Source organism: Paroedura picta, chromosome 14 (assembly GCF_049243985.1).
Source record: "Paroedura picta isolate Pp20150507F chromosome 14, Ppicta_v3.0, whole genome shotgun sequence".
Classification (NCBI taxonomy): domain Eukaryota; kingdom Metazoa; phylum Chordata; class Lepidosauria; order Squamata; family Gekkonidae; genus Paroedura; species Paroedura picta.
This window is the reverse complement of record NC_135382.1, coordinates 9,418,752-9,436,875: the sequence shown is the minus strand read 5'-3', so window position 1 is coordinate 9,436,875 and position 18,124 is coordinate 9,418,752. Positions and strand designations below refer to the sequence as shown.

Below are 18,124 nucleotides of genomic sequence, written 5' to 3'. Positions count from 1 at the left end.
CGCCAGGTGTTTGGTTGACACCTAGTGGGCCCCACCTCTCCATCTATACACCATCCATTACTTACAATAAGACTACAGACTAACAAGCGAAAACCAGAGGAGGCTCTGGAAATTAGACTGCTGATGCTCTTATTTGTATTTCATATTGTTTTTAACTGTCATTTTTTAACTTTAATTGATCTTGTGGCATATATATGCCTGTGGCATATATACACCGCCCTGAGCCAGCTTGCTGGGAAAGCGGTATAAAGAGCGAATAAAATGAAAGGCTCCCGCCAGTGGAATACACTTACTGGAGGTATTGCGTTTCACATTTGAAGCAAATTCTGATTTCTTTTGTGGACTGCTCAAAGTTCTTCCTTTTCCTACAATTCCATTTGCAGCCATAGGAGCCTTCTTTCCTTTAAACTGATAAGAAAAATCAAATATTTGTTCAGCAATTATTAGTAGATGGCATAAATTTCCTATTTTTACTAGGACATTTACTAGGAATTCTTTATTAGGAATTTTTACTAGGAAATTTACTCTAGAGCTGCCCAACTGAGAGACAGTCATTTCTTACAAACTGAAAAAGGGCCCTTATTTTCAAGCAAAGCAGATGGAAGCGAAGTTCCTACAACTTCTTACCGAGGAGCAGGCAAAAGGGACACACAGATGTTACTCGGGCCTCAGGCTACGGGGAAATGTTCAAAATTTCACACAATATTTCAAAATAGTGGCAGGAAAATGCACAAGGAATAATGGCAGGAAAACACAGGCTGATCCCTTAAACTAACATAACAGGGGTTGATTAGCTTTAGCCACCAAATTTCTGACACCTATGTTTTTTATTGCAGAATTGTTTCAAGGAATTAAAAATTATTCATTTATATTAATGATATAGTTGTGAATTTCCTGCATTCTGCAGGGGGTTGGATTAGGTGATTCTGGAGGTTCCCTCCAGCTCTATGATTCTATGATACTCATCTGACCACTTCAATTCTGAGGGAGAAATGTCTACTTTTAAATTCAAATGGGTAGCCGTGTTGGTCTGAAGTAGCACAGCAAAACAAAATCAGAGTCCAGTGGCACCTTTAAGACCAACAAAGATTTATTCAAGGCGTGAGCTTTCGCGTTCAAGACAAGTTTTGCTGTCTACTTTTTGTCTTTAGTCTGGGTTTTTCTGCCACAGTCTTAAACACAATATGATAATCTGAAAATGTATGGGCTTTCGTAATCACCCAAGAACCCTGTTCTAGGCCTTATGGTTCATAGTTAACATTTATGTCCCAAACACTTATATGTGAAATGTTAAATAACAATCAACAGCAGCACTTTAGAACTCCTCCCAACCAGGCTGCTAATGAAATCACCTGAAAAGTGGATCTGCTAACAGCCTGTTTAGTGGTGTTGATAAGAACTAATTAAGAAAAAAAACATAAGAGCTGATGAAGCCACCACAAGGGAGATCATTTTGAATGCTATTAACAGATTCCAGCAAAGCAGTGAGATGGTGGGAATACCACATTTACCAAAGGTACTGCTGAAGGTGGCAAATGTAGACGTGAAGTAGGCCGGAACAAACAAAGGCAGGACACAAAACCTACCATTACAACCCACATTAACTGTGGAGGCTTCATCACCTCCTGTGTTTGTCTGAAATGCTATGTATAGAACTCACAGCCTAGTCTGAAAAGATAAACACCCAGAACAGATTCAGGAAGAATTGATAATAAAGCAGCTAATGTTGTAATGCCCCGGGATAGATCTATGGTGCGGCCTCATTTGGAATACATTGGAGAGTTGGGAACGTACAGAGAGGGGCAACCAAGATGATTATGGGGTTGGAGCTCCTTCCCTCCGAGGAAAGACTGAAGAGTCGGGGACTTTTCAGTTTAGAAAAGAGGCAACTAAAGGGGGGACATGATAGAGGTTTATAAAATTACGCATACTGTGAAAAGACAAAAATAATTTTCTCTCCCTCTCCCAAAATACTAGAGTCTGAGGGCATTCTATGACATCCAGGAAGAACAAAAGGTAATATTACTGTGGAATTCACTGCCAGAGGATACAGTGATGGCCACAGGAATAAACAGCTTTAAAAGTGGAGAGGCAGACTCATGGAGGATGTCTTTCAATTGTTACAAGACATGGAGACTGAGGGAAACATCCATATTCAGAGGCAACATCAGGGAAGGTTTCTGTGCTCTGTTGTTGGCTATCCAAATGAACTGGTTGGGCCCTGTGTGAGACAGAATGCTGGACTAGATGGACTATTTCTGGTCTTCTTATGTTCTTTAGTTGAAAAAATAATACTTGTACAAAGCAAATTGAAATATGTACCAATGAAGAATGCCAACTGCACAGTAGAGAAAGAAGAGCTGGTTTTTTTTGTTCCCCACTTTTTACTACCTGAAGGAGTCTCAAAGTGGCTCACAAATACTTTTCCCTTTCTCGCTCCACAACAGAGCTCTGAGAGAACTGTGATTGGCCCAAGGTCACCCAGCTGGCTGCAGGTGGAGGTGTGGGGAATAAAATCTGGTTCTCGGGGCCGCTGCTCTTAACCACTCCACCAAGCTGGCAACCCACCGCAGCTACTAATAACTTAATGACATGTGTGTGTGTGTGGGGGGCTCTTCCCTGAAATAAACGGGTACAGGGGGGTCAGTCCCCATTATTGAGACAGTTCCAGAGATTTGAAACTCTGCTGAAGGCTTTCCCAGTCCAAATTCACTGAAGAAAGACTGTTAACCCACATTTTTAAAATCTGAGAATTAATAGTCCAAGAAACAATACAGAACGTGGCCAAGAGGGTGAGTGGCAAGTGAATTCTCTTAGGATATACACAGCAGCATGCAAAGGAAGTGCGAATAACAAAGGACTGCAGTACCTGGGGCACCGATCCCCTCCCCACAGCAGAGGTATTAGTGAGAGACGGAGCAGAAGACAGATTGGAGGACAGAGGATATTTATAATGGTTAGAAGACAGTTTGTCAGTAGATAACCTATTGGTTTTTCGGTCTGCTGGCGGATAGCGTGCAAAGATTTTCGGAGACGGCAAGTTATCGTACAGGCCCATGTTATCATAGAGCTCATCTTCTCCTGTGCTTCTGCTACGAGAGTTAGGAAAGCCATCTTCTGGTTCCCACTGCAACACACACACTTAGTAAGTCAGCACAGAGTTCATGCATGGGGAGAAAAAAAATCTTTAGAAAGTGAACAATGAGAAATCCCTCTTGGCGCATGCGACCTCCTTCATGAACTTGTTCTATTAAAGAGGATAGCCTACTCTTATTTTACACATGAAGTTACAGACATCGCACTGAATATAATTAGAACTAATTGCTGTAACTTTCCTTGTCTTTGAGAACTCCCTCAAAATGGCCCTCCTCATTCTGGACATTCCTATTTTGGACTCTCCCTCTTACCATGTGCCTATACCAAGGGGGAAATCTGTGGTCCTGCTGGCAGAGGATGCCCAGGCACAGGGAACAGAATGCTGGACAGACCAGACCAACCTGAAATCACATCTCAAGTCAAGTCCTTTCTCAGCCAAGTCTCCCTCAAGAACGCAGGCTTTCTTAGCTTTAGTCATGTGCTTCCCCATGCATGCCCCCCCCCCCCAGACTCATGGGAAGGAGGGCTGGATATAAACATGACTGATAGATAAGCAAAGCTTCTCCATCATTACAAATGTCCTCCTCTGTTTTCATAATGAAAGTACTTGCTAAAGCTCCAGTGATTCACACACGGGATCACATACGAATAAAAGCAGTTGTTTAAAGCCTGTTTGCAAGCAATTGGATATGTTATCAGATGGTGCTTGGCAAATCTCCAGATTCAGCTCTCCTCACTGAAGAGGGAAGCAGATTTTATGTGCAGCCGCAATAGAAGTGCCTTGGCATCCCCCCTTCCCCACGGTCTTCCCAGGAATCTTGCAACAAGGAGGGCAAGAGTGCATGAAGGCAGGCAGGTAAAGGACCAAGCAGAGTCCTCCCATTTTAGTGGTCATGCATTTTGCACAGACTCAAACAAACTCCTAATTTTCCCCAGAGAGTTGTATTAATTGTGTGGCTCAAACTCATCCAACAGCACTGGATTACAGTATATTCACATGCAGGTGCCTACAGAAGATGCAAAAGCAATGCTCTAGAACAGGGGTAATCAAACTTGCGGCTCTCCAGATGTCCATGGATTACAATTACTATGAGCCAGCAGCATGTCAGCAAAATGCTTAGCAGGGCCTCATGGTAATTGCAGTCCATGAACCTGTGGAGAGCCACGGTTTGGCCACCCCTGCTCTAGAACTCCGCTCAGCGGCCCTTGGCTAAAGGATGCCCTAGGTTACGGGAGCTCAACATGTATAAACAATTGGACCTACACAAAAATCAATTCTTACTGATCCGTTTATGCAAGGAACATCATCATAATGAAGTGCCATTCCGCTGGGACACGCATAGCCGTTGGCAGGATTTCCTCGATACGGATTAGTAGAGACAGCCCGTCTGTTCATAAAACTAAAACAATAGGAGGGAAACCAAAATCAATGCTTGGTTAAGGAAGCAAAGATCAAAATCCTTCCTTGCATTAACTCCACCAATTTCTAAAGTAGTGGTCCCCAACCTTTTTATCACCGGAGACCAGTCAACGCTTGACAATTTTACTGAGGGCCGGGGGAGGGGGTAGTCTTTTGCCGAGGGACATCACTGCCGCCGCCTGAGCCCCTGCTCCACTTGCTTTCCTGCTGGCGCCCCTGACTTCCTGCTGCCCGCTGGGGGGCACTGCCCGCAGCAGCTGTGCAGTGCCACGCCGAGGGGGAGCCCCAGCCATGGCAGCCGCCGGAGAGCACCCAAGGTGAGCTGGAGGCAGAGTGGCAGGGCAGCCCCCGAGGCAGCAGCCGGGGAAGAGGATGAGGAGGAGCTGCGGCCCAGTACCGACTGATCTACGAACTGGTACCGGTCTCCGGCCCGGGGGTTGGGGACCACTAAGTACTTTACATCAACAACAACAAAAACAAGCCACGTCAAAGTATTTCAGGTTGATGAAATCAGGAAGCCAAGGAAAATGTACTGCTGGGGGGGTTAATTGTTATTATTATATGATAATTGTGGTTTTGTAATCTTTTGATGTTTCTTAAAGTTGTTTTGATGTTATGTAATGTTCCATGTAAGTTATAATGTTCTGTGTAAACCGCCCAGAGCTGCAAAGAAATGGGCGGTATAGAAATCTAAATAAATAAATAAAATTATTTGAAGTTTTATCTTCATAAAAGGAATTATCTAAATTCTTGGGCCATGGATGAAGACGAAGACTGAAACAAACTCTGCCAGCACCCTGGAACGTCCTCGTCTTCTTTTTTTGCCATCAAGCCACAGCTGATTTATGGTGACCCTGCAGGGCAGGAGGGGCCACACTGTGGCTTTCTAGATGTCCATAGACTACAATTCCCATCAGCCCCTGCCAGCAAGAGATATTTTGCCAGTGCTGTCATGATCCTGGTATGCCTCAGTGGTCTCTTGATAATAATATTTATTATTACAGTGCACTCAGAGTGAGTCCCAACATGCTAAAACGTACAATTGATGATATTATATTAATATAATAATTGCTGGGCTTGGTATTAGGCCAGGCCCAGAGGATAAGGGCATTGTTTGACCATACTAGTGACCACAGCTATGAGTCGTTGTTAAAGGGAGTTTTACATTATTATTGCAACCTAACTGTAATTTTTAGGGGTATTGTGATTGTTTTATAGGGTGTTTTAAATTCTTATATGATGTTTTATTGTTAGCCACCATGAGCCTGCTTGCTGGGAGTGGTGGAATAAAAATCTAACTAATAAATAAATATAATATATTATTATCAATAATAGCATAATAATTTATATATTATTAATACCATATAAATATCATATTATTAACAACAATCATATTAATAATTTATTATTAATAATATCATATAAATATCATATATTATTATTTATAATATCATATCTCAGTGGAACAGGCTTTCCTGGGAGGTGGTGGGTTCTCGATCTTTGGAGGCTGGGAAGCCATCTGACAGAGAGGCTGATTCTGTGAAGATTCAAGGGGGTGGCAGATTACAGTGGATGAGCAATAAGATTCTGAGTAGGGTTGGGCACTTCAGCATCCGAAGCAGCAATTTATGCCCGATGTAGCCAATGCCATGCCGCGGGGGGGAGGTGCGCCCACCCTGTCCCCCACGGCGATGGCTGCACCAGGTGTGAACGGCCGCCGAAGTGCCCAACCCTAGTTCTCAGTCAGGAAGCCACTGCACAGTGAAGGGGGTTGGACTAGATGACCCAAGAGGTCCCTTCCAACTCTATGATGCTAGGATTCTATATCTATATAAATATCTATATAAACAGTTTATAAATATTCAATAACAGCCTCTTAAAATATCAGTGGAGGAGATTGGTTATGATGGCAATCAGTACTTTAAAAGTGGGACATGCTTTGGCAGGCAAACCAGCATTCCCTGATGTTAAATTATTGGCCTCAAGTACAGGCCTGGTGGAACGCTCCCTCTTGCAGGCCCTGGCCCTGGTTGAGATTAGTCTTACTTCTTTTGGGCAAGGGATCCTGAGCAAATTCTGGTCTTTTGATCTAAGTGCTCTTTGCAGGGAGTAGCAGTAAAATACTTACCAGGGCTGCCTCAACTTAGTTTCCGAGATGTGACAAAGTTGGGCTAGCCTGGGCCATCCTAAATTTGCGTAATCCTGCAAGTGGGCACAAAAGGGGGCCACAGGATCATGCCTCAGGATCGTTTTTCTCTTCCTCCCCCATTTTTCTTTTTTTTTTTTTAACATCCAGTTTGATGGCAGAAGTTGAAAGTTGCACTCTGTTTACCTCATGCGGCTTGTCTGTGGGCCACCATGCAAACCTGGAACCTCATGGAAGCAGGTTCTTTAATAATCTAAAGCAGTGGTCCCCAACCTTTTTATCACCGGGGACCACTCACCGCCTTTTACTGAGGTCCAGTGGGGGGGGGGTAGTTTACTCCTCTACTCTCAACCACTGCCCTAAGGCTCTCTGATCGCTATGGTAATGTTTAAACATCCCTTCAAAATAAGATACAGACACGCCACAACAATGAACATAAGGAACATTTTATTTTCATGGAAATTTTAACTCATGACAATGACAAATCAATGGGAACCCTGAGCTTGTTTCTCTGAAACAAGATAGTCCTATCTGGGAGTGATGGGTGACAATGACACCCGAAGTGTGTTGTAAAAGGCCGGGGGGGGCGGCGTCCTTCGGGGCCCACCTCCAATTAGTCGAAGGACCACATGTGGTCCGTGGCCCACAGCTTGGGGATCGCTAATCTAAAGTACCTCACTGTGTAGTTTGGTCTGTCAATGAGGCACTTACATGTTTAGGTCAGAACAAAAAAGCTAAGTGTGGGGAGGAGGCGGAGCCATGGCACTTGGATAGCTCGATTACTTCGAGCTCCTGTTCCACTGAGGGTCAATCACTGCTGTGATTGACAGAATCGGGTTTTGGGTACGCTAACCCAACCATAAATCTTCTCAGGAATTCCTTGTGAATCTCTGGGGCCTCTCTGTTCCGCAGGGAAATTAATCTCCCACTGGAACGTAAGCTCAGTGTGCACAGGGTCCAGCAAGCGCCGTCCGCCATCTTAAAATCTTTTTTCCTTTTCTTCTTTTTTCAACTCTGCAATCTACAAAGCTTATTTTAATCTTCCAAGATAATTGGACACCTCCCAGCAAGACCTTCAACTCACCACAACTCCGGAGCGAAAACATCTGGCAGACATCAGATCGAGCCTACAAACAGTGAGTGGGGTTTCCCTCGGCACCTTCTTCCCTGGAATGAACTCTCGGCGTGGAGAGTTGCTCTCGCTAATCCAAACAAGCCAGAGTGACAGGATTTATTACCACTGAGGGGGTGAAGCAGCCAAATTCCAAGATATTGAGTCATTAATCAACGCAGAGATGCAAGTGCTTTTCCGCTTCTCCGTCTTTACTTTTCCCCCCGTTTCTGGCTCTGCTTGATGCCACCTCATCATGAGGCAGGCTAATTTTCTTTTCTAAGCGAAGAAGGACTTAAATCAACTCAAACTAATAAGTATTATATCTGTTTTTGGTCTTCGAAGATAAGAGAGATTAGAGCCGTGGAATCTCGCGAGAACTAAGCTCTAGAAACATTCCTTTAATTCAAAACAGACTGTTGCTTTCGTTAGGACTCTGTAGGACCTCTACTGGCTATCTGCAAAATTGCAAATATATTTTGGAAACAACATATGCATAATTGATTAACAAAATTCCAAACCTGGAACATGTTTTCGTTTAAAAAATTTGCATATCTTCTAGATAAACAAACACAAGACCTGAAAGAATCTCTAAATGGTTCACTTAAAAATATGCTCATGGAGTTTAAAGGCATTAAGGAAGAAGTCTCTAACAGGAATGATGAACCAATGGTAGTGGCTGATGATTGCTTTAAACAAGATGGAAAATTACCAGCAGAAGAGGAATCTGAAATTATGGAGATGGAAAAGGGGATATCAGAGTCTTGCAGCTCAGATAAGGACACCCTACCTGAGAAGATATATAGCCACTCCAAAGCAACAATACACAAGAAAGACATATGGATCTGCGGTGAAAGCAATCGATTGAAAGGAGCTTCATGGAAAAACACCTGTACTGATATTGGAGTCCAGGAGGTACAACTGCTTCAAGATTTATCGATGTATACTTCGAGGGAAAGACTACAACTGTACTTTCCCAGCCAAAGACCAATAGGACAGAACATTAGTCAACGGGAGCTACAAGACGTAATAAGCCTCGAAATGAGACCTCCTTAAGAAGCTTGGGGAATGGAAATGCAACACAGTGGTCGAAATTCCTTTCCTCTTTTACCTCCTGTATGTAGCCATATAGGCAATATAACTAGTTAAGAAGTTAATCTGGGGTCTAAGATCTTTTAAGTAAGCTGAATCTGTATTATTAAACCTAATTTCGCACTGCCTACTAGCTCAAAATCAAAGCATAACTAAAAGGAGACACCTAATGGAATGGGCTTACATTATAGTGTGGGGTTTTAGATTTCCTATGATAGCTGAATTTGAATTATCTAGCATATCTCTGTAGTGACTTTCAGCCTAAACTTAATGCATAACTAAAAGAAGGTTTTTAACTGAGGAGGTGTAAATATAACTAACGAAAAATCTATTCTATTAATTAATGAAGACTCCATTTTATTATTTCTGGTATTAACAATGTATACCTATACATATTTGTTTCTCTTCTTTCTGTACAATTAAGCAGGCTCATTCTTTTTTTTCCTTTTTCCCTTTTTCTAGTGAAAATGTGGAGGGCTCTAGGACTACGTTAAGTATAAACTGTTTATGATTGTTAAAACTATCAGAAACTATGCAAACAAATGTTGAAATGATGGTAACAAGGTAGACTTCTCTTTTTAAATGTGGTGCAAACGTGAAAAAGTCTATAAAAAGTCTATAAGCTTTGGGTAAAAGTCCATAATATTGTAGCCAGTTTATAATCTTAAATGGAGAGAAGAGGGTTTTTAAGATTGAAACAGGGAACCAAAATGTTTTTCCACAGTGCTTCCTAACCCACATACAGAGCTTCTTCTTCTATGCGACGACGGCAGAAAAACTAGAATTGGCCAAGAAATGGAAAACGTAAGAACTACCCTCGACAGAAGACTGGGTGAATAAACTAGCTGATCTTACCAAGATAGTCAAACTGACACTAAGAGGTCTTTCAAGAACAATGGGGCCCTTACCTGAACTATTTACAAAAGGGATTAAAAATGGGGAACCAAGTGTATCAAATGAAGAGTATAGCTCTCCTTTTCTGTATTAACAATGTAGATTGCATGTATCTTACTGTCTTCAACTCTTCAATTCTGGAAAATAAAATAAAAACTTTCTATAAAAAAAAAAAAAAAAGCTAAGTGTGATCTGAGATGAATTGGACAGAAAAGGAAGTTTGGAGCTGATAGGTAAGGGGTTGCAGGGCAGTTCTTTTGGTTTAGGATAGGCACAGAGACTCCCTAGCAGTCTTCAAGTGGCGGGTTGTCAGGGATGCTTTAGGCTGATCCTGCATTGACCTGTCTGGACCCTTCCAGCTCTCCGATTCTATGATTCTTTCTGAGTGAATGCATACTGCCTAGAGAAAAGATCTGTTATACACCGAATCAGAATCTTCCTCTTTCAGGATTCCTTTCCATTCAGCCTCACAGTTCATTTTCTCATCTGGAGTATATTTGTACCCAAGTTTGTTTCAAGTCAACTAGGAATGGGTCAGAGTGCTGAAAAATCCAGGAACAATTCTGATAAGGATTGCAAGGAAATCTGAACATGCTAAATGCCAATTAGGAATCGTGAAGGGGGAAAAAAATAAATACCTATGTCATTATTTAATAGCAAAGAAATCAGTAGTGACATCTTCTGGAGGCACACTTCCAAGAATTTGGCATTAATAACGAGCTGAAATTATTCACGCAGTTTAATCCTAAGAGAGGCAGAATATGTGTGTTTTGACACCAGCTTCCAAAAGCATTTTCTGTTTTTACAGATTGCGCTGGGAGTTGCTAAATAGAACACTTCACATGATTACGCCTACTCATGGCTTGAAAAGTGCCACGAGAGATTGCTAGAGTTTGTAATTCAATACGTTCTGTTGACAATTGGGGAAAAGATACCTCATCTGGTGTTTCAAACTTTTAAGGACGAAAGGAGTTGACAGTCCCAGTCTGTGAATCATTGTGACAAAGAAAGAGTTCAACTCAACAATGGAGATTTTCACATTACCATTCTAAACCAGATATTATTTGTTATTGGCCCAATATGAGTAAAGCAACAGAGTTTCCTACAGCACATTTCCTTCTGTTAATGAGTCATCTTGGCTTCCTCGCCAGTTTTTGATTAAAACAGCCGCCCAACCGATCAGTTCTTAGGTTAGATCTGTTAGGGGAACTTGGAATGAAGGAACCAGACAGTCAGAACAGAGTCAGAGATTAGTTGGAGGTGAAAAGGGATAGAAGGAGTGGGTGAGTTAGAGGGCAGGGAGAAGAGTTTGAACGGAGATGTACTTGTGGCAGAGTAGGAGTGGATAAACTGAAGGAATAGGAGAGGCAGAAGAGAAGGTTCAGAGAGGGAAATTAGTATATAGCAGATAGATAGATAAGAAGGAGATAAGAAGGTTGATGAGAGCATGATAAGAAGGCTTAGAGAAATACAATTTAACAGGAATTCCTAGGTACTAATATGTGGACTCCAGGCAGGAAATTAGGACAACAAAAAATGTGGAGGAGAATCATCACAATAAAATGCATAAAGGAGAGAAAACAGAGCCTTTGGGGAGGGCGGTATATAAATCTAAATAAATAAATAAAAGAGGGCGGCCCCAAGGGACTAGGGATCCTGTGCATCTGGGGGAATAGCAGAAAGGGTGCTAGGAAGAGGTTCGACAACAGAAGGGGAGCAAGATATGCACATCCAAGCAAAGGGCGTATCTGGGCACTCCAGACCCACCTGAAATATAGAGAGGCCTTTCTATCCTCTGACCCATCCTATGATAGGCATGGGAGGAGGCTAAGGGCTTTAATCTGCCTCCAACACTGATGCTGTGCAATGCTAGATCTATTAACAAAAAATTCCTCAACTCTGCAAGCATATTTAATGAAACCTGAGGTGGGTCTGGCGTGCATGACTGAGATCTGGGTGAAAGAGGGCAAAATGGTTTCCCTCAAGGAGTTTGCTCCCCTAGGATTCTCAGTCCTTGCATTAATCATAGAGAGTGGGATGGGGTGGGTGGGTGGCAATCCTGACTAATCATTCCTTTAGGGCATCCCCCATGCCAACGATCCCAGCAATTGAGTGTGTCAGCCTGGGGTGGGACCTGGTCGAGAGCTTGGCCATCTGGCTGGCGTCCTCTCCACCAAATTCACTGTCAGGCCTCCTAGAGCTGGCAGCTGCGTGGGCGTTGTGATACCCCAGACTTCTTTTCCTGTGGGACTTCAACATCTACGTGGAGGTGCTGGCCTCTGGGTTGAGCCCAGACCTGAGGGCATCCATGGCCCCGCTGGGGTTCGTGCAGTTCTTCACCGGTCCTATCCCAAAAGCTGGACTGAGGCAAGTCAGTGTTGCTAGAGATCTCCCAGCAACATTTGACGTGGAAGACCATGAGCTACTTGCTCACTGCCTCGTCAACATGGGAATTCAAGGAATTGTCCTTCATTGACTGACCTCTTTACTCCACAGTCAAGGACAGAGGGTTGCCACCGGGGAAAACCAATTGCACTGCTACCAACTCCCCTGTGGGGTTCCACAGGGGCAATCCTCTCCCCAACATTATTTAACATCTTCATGCACCCTCTCACCCAGCTAGTCCAGAGCTCTAGGTTTGGATGCCACCAATAGGCAGATGACACCCAGCTCTATCTCCTGAGGGATGGTCAGGTGGATGCCCCTCCAAGCTCATTGCTCATTGCTTGGAGGCAGTGACAGAGTGGCTCAAAGCAAGGTGACTGAAACTGAACCCTTCAAAGACAGAGATCCTCTGGCTGGGGAAGAAAGCACCAGCTCAGGAAGCATGCCTTCCCAGGCTGGACAGAGTGCAACTTACTATTGCACAAAAGGCCAGGAACCTGGGAGTGACATTTGATGCCTCATTAATGATGATTTCTTTATTTCTTTATCAAGAAGGTTCAGGGCGGTTTACAGGAAACACAAAAAAGGTGCACATAACATATGGTAACATCAGGTGATAACAGCAATAACATTATAACAACAATAACCTTAACATTATAACAACAATAACCTTAGGGAATGATGGAACTGCAAAAGAGTCTCAGCTCAGGCTCGAGTCACAAACGTAACACAGCTAGCATTTTTCCATCTACACCAGGCAAATCTATGAGCACCTCTCTGGCCCCAGAACATCTAGCCACAGTGATCCATGCAACGGTCACCCCCAGGCTTGATTATTGCAACTTGCTCTTCATGGGCCTTCCCTTGACCCTACTTTGGAAATTACAGCTGCTCTAGAATGCAGCTGCTTGTGTTCTCACATAATTCCGTGGAGAGCCCAAATGAGGCCTGTCTTGTGGGAACTGCAGTGGCTTCCAGTCAAATTCCAAATCTGGTTCAAGGTTTGGGTACTCACCTTTAAGGCCATATGCAGTCCAGGCCCCACATACCTAAGAGACCGCCTTTCCGAGTATCCTTTCCCTCCCCCCCCCCAGCTCTGTTCCAAGAAGGTACACCTGGCTCTGGCTCCCACCTGGTGGAATGTGCTCCTTGGCGAGATCAGGGCCCTGACAGGACTTACTGAGCTCCACAGGGCCTGCAAGATGGAACTTTTCCACCAAGCTTATGATTGAGGCCAGTGGAAAGTACAGACAAACAGCAAATTTGGCCTCCCTCCTTTCTTCTCCCCGCCTATACCATTCTCCTTACCTATATGTATCAGGTTAATGCTGCCAATTCTAGGCCAGTTAGCATTGCACACACAATTAGCTTAGCATTTCAGATTCACAGATTTTCAGAGTGATGTCTAGTATAGAGTGGGAGACAACAGAGTTTGTCTTGATAGCGAAACCTGAAAGCTTCACAATTCCCGAAAGGTCCGCTAACGGGCTGAGCTTCACCTACCAGAAGGTCTGCTTTGCAGCCTGGATAACACTTGCGGTCACATCCACATCAATATAGTCGTAGTGCAAAGTGCCTGGATCTGCAGAAGAACCGCTCTCCGCCAGCAAGATCCCAATCCACCGGCCCATGTCTTCAGAAGATGATGCCTATGCAGGGTAGGGGGGATGAAATGCAAACACTCTTAAGCTGTCCTTTATCCAATTTGTATTTCAAATAGGCCAATGTTTTAGAACAGTGGTCCCCAACCCGCGGGCTGCGGCCCGGTGCCGGGCCGCAAAGGCCTCGGTGCCAGGCCGAAGCTCCTTCTTCCCTCCCCCCCCCGAAGCGAGAAGCTCGCCAGGCCGCGAGCAAATCGGCCGCCAAAGCGGCCGATTAGCTCGCGGCCCGGCAAGCTTCTCTTCCCTCCCCTCCCGAAGCGAGAAGCTTGCCAGGCCGCGAGCTAATCGGCCGCTTTAGCGGTCGATTTGCTCGCAGCCCGGAGGGGCCGGGAGGGGGAGCCGCGGCCGCGGGCATGGCGGCGGCACAAACGCGCCTGCGCAGACTGCCGTGCACGCGCATTTGCGCCCCTGCCGGGCGCAAATGCACGTGCACGGCAGTCTGCGCAGGCGCGTTTGCGCTGGGGCTGCCGCGCGCACAGGCCCCCGGGCCGCCCTCTCCCCGGACTCCGGAGCAGCGGTTCGCAGCGAGCGTAAGCTTGCGGACCGCTGTTTTAGAAGGAACAGATGAAGAGCAAGTACTTTCCCGTACCCTAAGGCGTTTCAGAGCAGCTTACCCTCTCCCCTACCCTCTCCACAGAAGGCATCTTGTGAGGTAGGTGGGCTGAGAGAGTTCTGAGAGAACTGTGATGGGCACAAGGTCACCCAGCATGTGGAGGAGGAGTGGGGAGTCAAACCCAGCTCTCCAGATCAGTGTCTGCTGCTCTTAGCCACTGCATTACATTTAACAAAACAAATAACTTTCTGAAAATGAAGTGTAAATCAAATTAAATGCTCATGGTATAAATTTTGGGATATGTAATTGTTCCTTAGCAGCACAATGGTTTTCAAAGCATGGAATCCTTCCACAAACAGGTTGCCCTGCTGGGCACGTTCAGCAGCACATAAAAATGTTTTCAGTTCAACAAGCAGTAAAAAATATAACCACTTTTAATATTCTAGGGCTTTTTTCTGCTGTTTCACTTTGTTTTCTGATAATTTTGGACACCATTTTGACTGTTCTGGGTCCCCCCCCCCAGTTTTAACTTGAAAGCAGTTTAGCGATAAACGAAGTGACAGTTAATTTTTCAACTTGCTACGTATCAAAGAAGCCATGTATCAGCAGAAGAAAACAGAACTCCTGGCTTCATTCAAGTACAAACTTGATTAATTATGTTTTTTTCCTGAAAGACACATCCCTGTCTGCCTTCAAACAAGCAAGTTCAAGTTTACTCCTAATACATCTTTATTTCCCTCCCTTCAAACATCAGCTGGTGGGATTATAGATTAAACAAAAACAAGGGCAAATCGATAAAACGAGAAATACTAAGATCATTTTTAAACATACACAGGAAACAAACAACGGCTTCCAGGCGGCCCACAACTTTCTTGGGTGGGAACCTAGCTGTGGATATCAAGCTTTGCTTGCTTTTGATCAATTTTCTTTTATCTTGTGGAGGTGAATACAAGTCTACCTTACAGACCGCCTCTTTGGCTACAAGAAGTGCATGGGAAAGGATTGTGCGCTTCGGCCGTCAAAGTGGCCGTTCCAGCCTGAAGTAGCCAGCACACCCCTCCATACGGCTCTGGGCGGTTTACATAAAACATTTTGGAACATTCACATAGAACACTATCAATATAACAATAACATACCAACTTGAAATGTATTTCAACAACAATAACTTTGACACTCCCTTGGTAGGTTCTCAGTCTGGGGGGGAGGGACCTGTAGATGTTATGGGTCAGTCAGCCTCAAGCAAGTGCCTGGTGGAAGAGCTCCCTTTTGCAGGCCCTGCGGAATTTCCTGATTTTTGCAATGTACCTGATATTCTTTTAACCACAGGTATATTTAATCACAGTAGGATTCAATTAGGAGATCTTGCAAGGAGCTTTCTGTACATTTCCACTAATACAACTTGTGGGGATGACGTGCCCCTAAGTGTCACTAAACCAGCCTTCCCCAGCACGGCTGTGTTTGTCCTCAGAGGCAGGAACAACAGAAACATCCTACTTTGAAAAGAGACCTTGGTATTTTCTTAGGTATGGAATATATACAGAACAGTGTGGATTCTGCTCTTGTCATTCTCTGCAACGGAGACGCTCGCTAAGTGAAGTACCTCTAACACCGCAACCTCCTGTGCGTTTCGAAGCAGGCGGAATGTCAATGGATGCTTGGAATCCAAACCCGGAATAACTTCACAGCCACGCAGGGGAATGGAGACAATGTGGTTCTTCAGATCTGTTCTGTCTTTGTGGAAGACGAGTTTATTATCCTTCACTCTGCACCAGCGCTCACGCCAACGGTTATTCGACAGCACATTCAGATAGCCTGCAAACAGACAAAAAACATTTTTGGTATAAGTGTGCCTTCATTATTATACTCCCACAAGGTTCTTTCAAGCCAAGTTGGCGCTTAGCAATTGAAGAATTCAGCCTGGAGTTACCCCAAGAGTGGAGGTACATTTTTCTAACGTGTTAACAAGGGCCCTATTTTTGCAATTCTAGGGAAAGGAGCACCATGTGGGCCCAACTGGCACAGCCACTGCCTCAGCAGAAGTGAGTGTAAATTTCTCCATCATTCTGATGGGCTCCTACTTGAATGCTATTTCCTAGACCACATCAGACTGTCTAGGACAGGGGTAGTCAAACTGCGGCCCTCCAGATGTCCACGGACTACAATTCCCACAAGCCCCTGCCAGCATTCGCTGGCAGGGGCTTGTGGGAATTGTAGTCCGTGGACATCTGGAGGGCCGCAGTTTGACTACCCCTGGTCTAGGAAGCCATGATGCTATCAAGGACCCAATCAGATTTGAGGGTTACGACAGGGTGGCTGAACAAAACAACACCTTGACTGGAGGACCCAAGGGGAACGGCCTGAGGGGCACTGCAAACAAATCACTGCAAGCGAGCTCTGGAAGGCACAGCCTAAACCTTGCTCCCACTGCAGCTAAAATTATCCCCAGAGGGTTCTTCCTGGGGCCACCAGGAACATCATGAGGTAGAAATCAACAGTTTGCAACAGTAGATATCAATCAGCAAACCCCCCAGCCCACCATGAGGGGAAATTTCTACAGGATCTAATACATTCACAATTTTCCACATCTCAGCGGAGAAGCCTGCAGATACGTTGTGGGTGCGAAGAGAGGAAACTCACCACATGTGGGGATGTCTTCTTCAGCTGACGACGTCTGCTCATCTGTGGAGGGCTTCTTCTTCCCTAAACCTATAATCTTGGTGATCTTTTTCCCTGTTACTTTTGTCACAGTGCCCTTGGAGTCTGTCTTCGTGCTCTTTTTCCTCTTTACTACCAAAGGAAACACAAGTCTTAAGTGTGTGAAATGCCGTCAAGTCGCTGCCAACACTTGGCCAATGCCAACCAGCTAGTGATCCCTGGCCCCCAGGAAGCATGTTTGGCCTCAACCAGGGCCAGGTCATTCTCTGCCCTGGCCCCCACCTGGTGGAATGAGCTCCCAGAAGAGATCTGGGCCCTGTTGGAACTAGCACAGTTCTGCACGGCCTGCTAAAGGGAGCTCTTCCACAAGGCATTTGGTTGAGGTCAGCAGCAGTATCTATTTGGGCCCCCAAACGCCCTCCCATTCAGATAGGCCCACTCTGCGGGTGTTATATTAACTGTGTAAATGTCTTACTGTTGCTAACATTATGGTTACTGCTATTGTTTAGGACACTCTATTGTTAATGTACAGTTACTGAATTTACACAATTCATGTTGCCTGTAAACCGTTATGAGCCTGTCAAGGGAGGGCAGTACATAAATGCATGTGTGCATGCATGCATAAATAAATAAATCTTATGGGGACTCCTGTCAAGGGGTTTGCAAGGCAAGCAAGAAGAGGAGGTGCTAGAGGGCACATATAGATGTTGAAAAGCGTTGAAGCTTGATTGACACATTTTGCTCCAATTGAAGTTTCTTCAGTTTTCAAAGACAGCCCCATGTAAAGTGCATTACAGTAAACTGATCTGGATGCGGTCAGAATATAATTTTCACCATGGCCGAAGCACTCTCTGATCAGATCAGGTTAGATTACTTCAAGACAGTTTACAAAGTGATGAGGCTAAAAACTGTCCAAAAACTACACAAAATCCAAACCGTAGCAGCCAGACTATCGTTAGAGGCTGGACACAAGATGAAATCCCTCATGGTTACTGGACAGTTTGGAACAGGGGTAGTCAAACTGCTGCCCTCCAGATGTCCATGGACTACAATTCGCTGGCAGGGGGCTCCTGGGAATTGTAGTCCATGGACATCTGGAGGGCCGCTGTTT

At 44.7% G+C, this 18,124-nt stretch overlaps 1 protein-coding gene across 5 annotated transcripts in view; it reads right to left on the bottom strand.

Moving 5' to 3' along the window:
• Positions 1-18,124, bottom strand: part of AFAP1 (actin filament associated protein 1) — an 81,341-nt gene that overhangs the window by 12,771 nt on the left and 50,446 nt on the right. For 2 of the 5 annotated variants that reach the window (XM_077310704.1, XM_077310703.1), the window contains exons 9-14: positions 16,996-17,145; positions 15,959-16,170; positions 13,648-13,793; positions 4,361-4,496; positions 2,870-3,127; positions 294-408 (exon numbers count right to left, since the gene is read on the bottom strand). In XM_077310704.1, the coding sequence (XP_077166819.1) occupies positions 294-408; positions 2,870-3,127; positions 4,361-4,496; positions 13,648-13,793; positions 15,959-16,170; positions 16,996-17,145 (1,017 nt within the window). The remainder of the gene's footprint in view (positions 1-293; positions 409-2,869; positions 3,128-4,360; positions 4,497-13,647; positions 13,794-15,958; positions 16,171-16,995; positions 17,146-18,124) is intronic. The other 3 variants (XM_077310705.1, XM_077310707.1, XM_077310706.1) reach the window with 3 other exon arrangements.